The sequence below is a fragment of the Glycine max genome, chromosome 4, assembly GCF_000004515.6.
Source record: "Glycine max cultivar Williams 82 chromosome 4, Glycine_max_v4.0, whole genome shotgun sequence".
NCBI classification, from domain to species: Eukaryota; Viridiplantae; Streptophyta; class Magnoliopsida; order Fabales; family Fabaceae; genus Glycine; species Glycine max.
Genome location: NC_016091.4, coordinates 18,258,083 through 18,266,909, shown reverse-complemented (window position 1 = coordinate 18,266,909; position 8,827 = coordinate 18,258,083). Strand labels below are relative to the sequence as shown.

At 28.3% G+C, this 8,827-nt stretch overlaps 1 protein-coding gene across 2 annotated transcripts; it reads left to right on the top strand.

Annotated features, from left to right (window-relative positions):
* The first annotated feature begins 3,318 nt into the window (after nucleotides 1–3,318).
* LOC100782419 (50S ribosomal protein L27-like) lies at nucleotides 3,319–7,499 on the top strand. 2 transcript variants are annotated; one of them, NM_001253154.3, is made up of 5 exons: nucleotides 3,319–3,447; nucleotides 3,623–3,716; nucleotides 6,040–6,148; nucleotides 6,245–6,369; nucleotides 6,490–7,499. In NM_001253154.3, exons 3-5 carry the CDS (start codon nucleotides 6,067–6,069, stop codon nucleotides 6,724–6,726), a joined length of 444 nt encoding a protein of 147 aa, NP_001240083.1. In that variant the 5' UTR covers nucleotides 3,319–3,447; nucleotides 3,623–3,716; nucleotides 6,040–6,066; the 3' UTR covers nucleotides 6,727–7,499. The 2 variants fall into 2 exon arrangements, with proteins under 2 accessions (NP_001240083.1, XP_014629834.1); XM_014774348.3 differs by lacking the exon at nucleotides 3,319–3,447 and having other exon boundaries at nucleotides 6,019–6,148; nucleotides 6,490–7,125.
* Nucleotides 7,500–8,827: the final 1,328 nt, after the last annotated feature.

Here is an 8,827-nt window from a genome sequence, read left to right as displayed (position 1 = left end):
ATAAAAAGGTAATCTTTTTAATAGTATATGTATAAGAGGAGTAAATTTCATATTGTTTTTTTAACATTTTACAGTAGAAAATTTATGATTATGCAATACGGTTTTAAATAGATTAAAAGTTAAAAATTGCAAACTCGATGTATATAAATATTTCTTTAGATTTTAAAAAAATATAAAGAAATATAATTTAAAACTTTTGAATCAGATAATTGCACAATTAATGTTATTATAAAAAAAATATAATTTAAAACGTTAATGTGATAAAAAAATAAAAATTTAATTTGTTAAATTTTAGCCTATTTTTTTTGTCAACTAATGGACATAAATATAGCATAATTTTTAATATTTCTCATTTTTTTTATATGAAAATTTAAAACACATAATGTTTGAATACCGATTTTTATTAATTGCCATAACTTCATATTATTTTCCTATCAAAATAAAGGATATAAACTCTAGCAATTTTTATTCTCATATTGGAAGTGGTCAAAATTTCGAATAGGCATCGTCTTGATCTCCCATAATTAAAAACATCAATGAATTTGAATTTAAACATATAAATATAATTACAAATAACATGATATTAATATATGATATACGTTTAAATAAACAAATTCTATGTATCTTTATTTATAATGATAAAATAAAATTATTATATTAATAATTAAATTATATGATTGACGAAAAATTATTTTAATAATAAAGATATATCAGAGAAATTTAAATTTTCTTAATAATAAAATATTTCATATCTTTTCTAATGAAAACCTATTAACATTTTTTGCGTTAACAAAACAAATAATTTTAATATGATTTCAAATGTTGTTTATCGATAAATATTTTAAATTTAAATTAGGTACTATTTATTGTTTTCTATGACATATTTCTCATCTACTTTTTAAATATTTATTAGCATAATATTTTTTTTACTTTGGAACTTTTCAATATTGATTTATTGATCAAAAACATATTCCTGCAAATGTTTTCATTTTGTTAAACTTAAAAATATAATTCATCATGTATTCCTTCCTATAACCTCATGTATTAATACTTAATGTTGTTGCTAATATTAATCATGAAAAATTGTTATACAAAATTAAATTCATTTAACTCAATAATTTATTATCAAATTTACTATATTAAATTAATTTTATTTATATTTTAAACATGTGACAAATAATTGAAGAGTTAGGGATTTTTTTCAACAATTTATAATATTTTTTTAAAAAAATTAAATAATGATGAGTGACCTATTTATAACATAAATACATGTTTTGTTATATAATAACTCAATTGCTTTCTTATGATATATTTATTTTATTACATTAACTTATTTTGGTATGTTTTATATATTATATGTCACAATAAATAATTCAATAAAAAAAATACCTACATTTTTTTAGATGATTCTGGTTTATATTAAAAAAATACATAAAATATCATTCTATATATATAAACAAACTGTTAATTCCATACATCATAAGGGTAAAAAAACTAGTAATTAGTTAATATTTCTTAACTACGTTAGAGAACTTAATAGTTAGTCATTTAATAAATCGTTTTGGTACAGGACAAAGATAATACCAAACAATTATAACAACATCTCAAATACTACTGAATAGTGATCTAAATAGCAAGTGCTAATGAAATAAAAATTATCGATTAGAGTTTAAAACTAATTTATTTTATGTAATATTGATCTAAGTAGTTTGCGTCTAATTTAATTCATTTTTGTATTTTAAATTATTCAAAATATTATTTATAAACTATATTATTATAAAATAAATCATTTTTATTTACATAACTCTTTCTCTCATTTTTTTAAATTTAATTAGCTATTTATATTTGTGTAAATAAAAATATTTAATTTTATAAATAGATATATTGTGAATATACATCAAAATAGAAATAATCCATGGAACGGATGGATGAATATCTTGCAAGTTATTTTAAAAAAGAAATCTTAATGTCACTTTTAATTCATAATATTTTCCAGTTTTTTCATCTTCGTACATTAAATTTTAAAAGTATTTTAATCCTTTATATTGTTTTTGTATTTTTTTTCAATTTTTTGTTAAAAATATTAATGTTCAATTAACTTTTAAATTTTAAAAAATAATCAAAATAATACATTTAAAAAATATAAAATACCAGAATAAAACTTTTAAAACTTAATGTATCAAAGTAAAACAACTATAAAATATAATAGATCAAAAGTGACATTAATCATTAAAAAAAATAATTAACTTTACATAATGATGACTAAAAACTACCACTATTTTTATTTTATTTTTAAAAAAATAAACTACTAAAAGATTTATCATCTCATCCAACCTTTTTCAGACCTAAAAAGGTAAAAAAATGCATCATCACACAAATCAAACGATCTAAACAGATAATCTTGTTGAAATCACCAAAATTTTTATACTCTTCACGACATTCTATCCAACTATAATATTGGAAATAAAAACACGAGAGATCGAAACAAAAATTGTCTTCAATGAAAGACAAAAACATGACTCTAACTCACCAATTAACACAAATATGAACAAGAAAGTCATCATCTTTCTATGAGATCTACAAGCAAGACCTCAACTATGCACAGTTAGGTTGAACAAGTAGAGGATTTTCCATTCAACATCTACAACTGGGTCGGACGAAGACGAGCACCGCAACTAGAGACTAAACAGTTTGTTTCATTGGAAGATTATTATGACTGACCCGACCAGTCAAAGCTCAGCCACAACCAAAGCGCTATCGATCTTCTTCGTTGCCTTTGTCAACGCGTTGTTGCCAACAACGACATGAGCCAATTGTTGTCATTAGGCGAGATAGTAATTTTAACTGCATATGGAGGTTGCAACAATCTTTTTGAGTCGATGGCGAGAGATGGAGTGGCGGAAGGAGGAGAGACCTGACTCGTTGTGTTTAGAATAATTGGTGAATGAAATTATTATCACTAATAATAATAATAATAATATCAATAACAACAATAATTATATGAGAGTAAAAATTGTTGTTGTTAGTGATTTCAAATTCATCTTTTTTTATTTACTTAGTGATTTTTAATATTTTAAATAAAAAATAGTAACGATTACGATATTAACTTAACTACTTTGTAATTTAAAACACCAATAGACACTAACATTTCTAATGGAAAATTTTAGAAAAAACTAAAATGATATAAAAGTTCAAAATGATTAAACCATATTTTAAAATCATAAAAGATAATAAAACTTTAAAAATTTAATTTACAAAAAAAAAATAGAAGAAAAAAAAGAAGAGAAATGGTTCACTTGTAGCTTTTACTTTCTTTTCTTTTTCTTTTTCTTTTTTTTGTGCCCCGCATCTGCGAGTGCGCGAGCCTCCCTCTCTACCGTCGTCACTACTTCTTTACCGCTTGGGGCGTCACTCTCCCTCTGCTTTACCTTTTCCATCCGTTTAGAGGTTAGAGTTTCATACGTTTGGATACGGCAATTTAACGGAGTAATATATTATTTAAACCGTTTGGATAAATCAATTAAAACTTTTTACTTTTGTAACTAACTGAGTCAGGAGAATTTCAAGTTCGTAGTAAAAATATAAAGAAATTAAAAGTTCCTCACTTCTCTATCTCTCGCAGCAACGCTCGATCTTTCTCGTTACACACTCGATCCCTCGACTCGGTGCTCGTTGCTCACTTTCTCTGTTCATCACAATCTCTCTCTCACTCATTGGTAGGTTCTCTCTCTCTCTCGTTGCACACTTTTTTATGTCATTGATTTATTTTTGGTTTCATTGATTTTGAGACTACCTGTATGTTTTGCCTATATGAACAAGCACATTACATTTATACGTTTCTGAATTTGGTTCCAATGTTTAGTTAGAGTTTAGTTGGATTTTGGTTTTATGGGGTTGGAGGAGACTGAATTTGGTGAAATAGGTCGTGGCTTTTTCTTGGTGGCTGTGGGTTTCGATGGGTTTGAGGTTGACCTAGGTGGTGAGCACAATGTGTTTGTGAATATGCATGAAAGAGAAAGAAAGAAATAATTGATAGATTGATGGTGTGGTGGTCTTAGTCTTCAGAGAGAGAAGGACGAAGGAGAGTGTGAACTTGTCAATTATGGTTTAGGGGAATGAGTGCGACAGTGTGAGGTTATGATATAATTAGAAAGAGAAGGGTGAGTTGGTTTATTGTCAATACTGGTTAGGATCCAGTCACTCCAGAAGCTTCACTCATGATGAAGCTGTTTGCTTTTTGATGGTGTTTAAGGTGAGGGGAATGGGGGTTTATGCACTGTGGTTTATATGTTTATTTAGCTTTCCGGGTTTAGAAAAGCTTCTTGCTGGTGTATTATTAATTTCTTAGTTGGTTATAGAGACCTTTTAATTGCTTTGTTTGGATGCACAAAAACGCTTTTTCTTAGATGCTTCTATATTTATTGAGGATAGAGAATCATGTAATAATTGGCTTTTTCTTTCTTGAAATTTTTATATTTTGTTTGTATTGATTTGTTTGTTTTGTTCCTATGTTTACCATTGTGATCTAGAACCCACGTTTACTTCTACTGTGGATAGCATGCTACATTGTATCTATTTTTTAGGAATCTTACCTCATATCTCCTTTTTAGGATAACAAGTTATTTATGACTCGTCTCAATATGAAGTCTCTGTAACTTTTTGGTATCCATTAGCAAAACAACACTCCTGTTTGTGACACAATTATATCAACATCTCTGCTTTCTGTCTTGCATGAATCTTTTTCCTGGGGTTGCAGCAGGTTGCAATTACATTGATTGAATATCATGGCAATAGAAGAGTAAAGAAGACAATCATTGATCCATTATTTTGGTTTACCTAGTTGAATCCTAAATATGAAATTACTAACCCCATTTGATTAGGTGTTTAATTTTGATGTCAATAGACCAACATGGAAGCATATGAAAATATTTATTTGGTTTTTGTTTTAGTAATAGGACCAACCCAGGTTTTATTCTACAAGGTTTTGTTTTATTCAATTAGTTGTGGAATTGAATAATTAGTAAATTCCAACTATTTACCAACATTATAACTATGTTAGGTTTGTCCTTGTGTTGAACAATATTTTTCATTTTAATTCTTACATGAAAAAGCTTTATAATTTTGTTTTTGATTTTACATATTTTTTTAATATTTTCATTATATTTGACAAAAAAAAACCAATCTCAAGAATAATAATGGGGGGACTGTTTTGGTTTTACCAGTTTGGGCCCTTGGAGATATTCTATTTGTGTGAATTTAGGTTAATTTTCCTGCCTACTATTTTATAGATTTATCAAGCTAGCTATGTTCCCTCAAGTGAGAAATTTTAAGCAGTTGCATGCACATGCTTTAAAAACTTTTGAGGCTTGTTGACTCTCTTCACTGTCAAGCTCTTAAGAACAGGTGAGGAACAGATAATCTAGCAAGCTCAACACATTACACACATATCAGGGTAAAAAGTGTTATGCAGCCTACACTGCAACATGGCATTTCCATTAATTCTTTTTTTAAAGTATTGAAGTCCAAATAAAAGACTTGTTCTTAGAGGGAGTTTTGGATTTCCACAAGGTTTTGTAAAGAAAACTTCTTCTTATTCAAGGAATTGAAAAAAGATGTACATGAAATCAACAGTATTTAACGTTAACAAGGATGGAGTTGTTTGTATTGTATCTTTCTAATTCTCTATTCTAACTCTTTGGGGGATGCCTTAAGTGAAGCCTCAACGGTGGTGTTTAGTCTCACATTGTCTAGAGATATAGCTTAAATAGAACTTATAATGCTTGGACATTCCTCTTCTTATAAGTCAGTTTTGTGGGGTTGAAGTAGGTCCTAAGCCCAACTTCTAACACTTATTATAATTCTATACGTAAATACCTTGTAACGATCACAAGACAACGGAATTGTGTGACCAACTAATTTTTTATCTTGCCACAACTGATTCATTCTGTTGTTTGGTAGTTGTTATCACAGGCAAACCAGCCATAATTGATTAATTTCACATTATTTGAAATTTTCCAGTGTTATTTATTTGTATTTCAGGTTGTGTTTTTGTCCATAGAAAACATCATGAATTTTGCAGCATCATTGTGCAGAAGATTGAATATCAAGGAACTTGCGACAAATGTTCCTGTGTATAAAAGCACCAGTGGTATAACTTCATGATCCTATATTGGCTATTGTATAATGTATTTCAAAAGTAATTTACTAGACTGATGGTTTGTTGACCCCACTATTTTATTTTTAGATGTTTCTGGAGAAGGTTTGAGTTTCACGTTCAGGCGTTGGGCTTCCAAAAAGACTGCTGGTTCCACAAAGAATGGACGGGATTCAAAACCCAAGAACCTTGGAGTGAAGAAATTTGGTGGGGAGGTATTTGTTTTGTTCTGAGTATTAATTTTATTCCATGCAGTTAGAGGAAGGCAGAACTGGACCTGGATGTTCTGGACATGTTCCATTTACTCATGATGTAACACTTTTCTTACTATGCAGAGGGTGATACCTGGAAATATCATTGTTCGACAGCGTGGCACTCGTTTTCATCCAGGAAACTATGTTGGACTTGGGAAAGATCATTCTCTGTTTGCATTGAAAGAGGGATGGGTGAAGTTTGAACGGAACAAGTTGACTGGTCGCAAGTGGGTGCATGTTGAGCCTAAGGAAGGTCATGTTCTCCACCCTCTGTATGCAGCAGATGCTTCTGCATCTGAACTAAAAGTTGCTGTCTAAGTCTCATCTGTCATCAGTATCATCCATGATAGAAATTTTTATTTGGTCACAAAATTCAGCTTTACCTTCTTGGTTTATCTGAACTTCTAGATGTTCAACCTCTGCCTTAATTTATACCATCTTTAATTGAAAAACTAATCAGTTGTTTTGGTACATCCTCTTCCATTGGAAGCATTTAAAAGATTGAGTCCCGAAGGCAAGATTAGTTGGTACTTCAGCATGCTGGAGAGTTGCTCCTTTTTGTATTTGTCAAATTATGCCTGATTATTAGAACTGTAATTGGTTAGGGAGAGTGCTTGATCAAATTTTGATCGGATCATGTAGGAATAAGGTTCAATTTTACCGATATGTTCAACTACATTCATAAAAGCACTTCTACCTGACACATCGTTAAACTTATGTTTCCGTGTGACCTTTTCATGAATTCTCAAAACTTATTTCACTCCATCCCCGTACGTGTAGAGAATCCATTGCTATCTCAGATGTGCTTCCAAAGGCACTGGGGTTAGCTAGCTAATTTGTAATCAATTATTTAGCTACCATTTACCCTGGTTAAATAATTTTAGAACTATGTCTTAAAGTAAATCGATAGATGATTGACTTGATAATAAGATCATGGATCTTATAAAGCTAGACAAGATCCTCTAGATTGGCCATACTTTCTTTATTTTAAATAAGGTTCTTAATATATAAAGCATCCTTGCCAAAATTTGTGGTATTCTTTTTCTTTGTCAAATTGTTCAGTGCTACTAAATTGGTGGGGGATGATCATAATTACCATTCTATTTTCTAGAGAAAAGTGTTTGGTGGTTGACAAAAACCCGTTTCCAATTAGTGTTTTCGATATATATATATATATATATATATATATATATATATATATATATATATATATATTAAACTCACTTGATACTTGTTTGATATTCAAGATGAGATAATGACAAATAAGTTTGGTAAAATTATGAAGGGATATAAGTTTGGTTATTTCTTATCATATCCATTATTTGATGTATATTTAGTAATATAGTATTATATATCGTTAAGGTGGACTAGATTATGTTAATTGTATGTGACGGATAAAATTTCCTTATCACAAAAATATACTTTTTGAAATAATTTTAATATATTTTGGCTATTTTATCAATTAGTTCGTTTTCTAAATTATATAAAGATGGACTTGATTAAATTTTTAGTTCGTAAAAAATTTGCGATCTCCTATTTCGTCTTCACTTTCTAATTTTTTCCAAATGAGTTTTCTGTAAAAGCATTTTGTTACCAAATGTTTTCTTTTTAATATCACGAATTTATCATTTGTTCTCTTTAAAACTGGAGACTAAATTGAAATCTCATTATATTTAGAGGACAAAATGAAAAATTTATGATATTTTTTTTCAGGTCGCTAATATGAATTCATGACATTGGTACTAAATATTAATTAATTTTATTAATAATTAATTTTCCTCAGCAGGTTACTTTTCTTTCAATATAAGTTCTTTTGTTGTTATTTACTCACGTCCATGTCTTCTTTTTCCCCTCTTTGGGTCATTACAAATTCTACGCACGTTTAACTCAATGCGTGACTGCCAAGTTTTATGCATATTTGTAACATTCAATGGAAGTCACAATTTTATGGCTTCGTTAAGCGTGACTGCCACGTCTAACTCAACATTAAGCTTGTATCTTCATGCCAAATACTTTCCTCCAACTTTCCTTTTAAATAGTTGGATTGTGCAGAAAAAGGCAAAAAAAAGAAAAGTAGCGTTAAACTTTTGCTTTTAATAAATATTTTTAATTTAATAAAATTTTAAAATACAAAGTGACAAATTATCATAAATTTAATCTTGCAATATTTTATGTTTCTTTAATAAATGTTTTTATATATAATTCTGTTCATATAAAAATAAAGAAATCGTTCTTTAATTTATTCATTCCATTTCAAAATTATACTCTCAATCAAAATTTTGGAGAAATAATATTAATATTTTATTTTTAATTTATTTTCTTGAAAAATCTCAATTACTAATTAAATTTATCAAAATTCATATAATTATATATACAATTTATAAAAATAAAAAATATGTTAGGAAGTTCCACATCATAT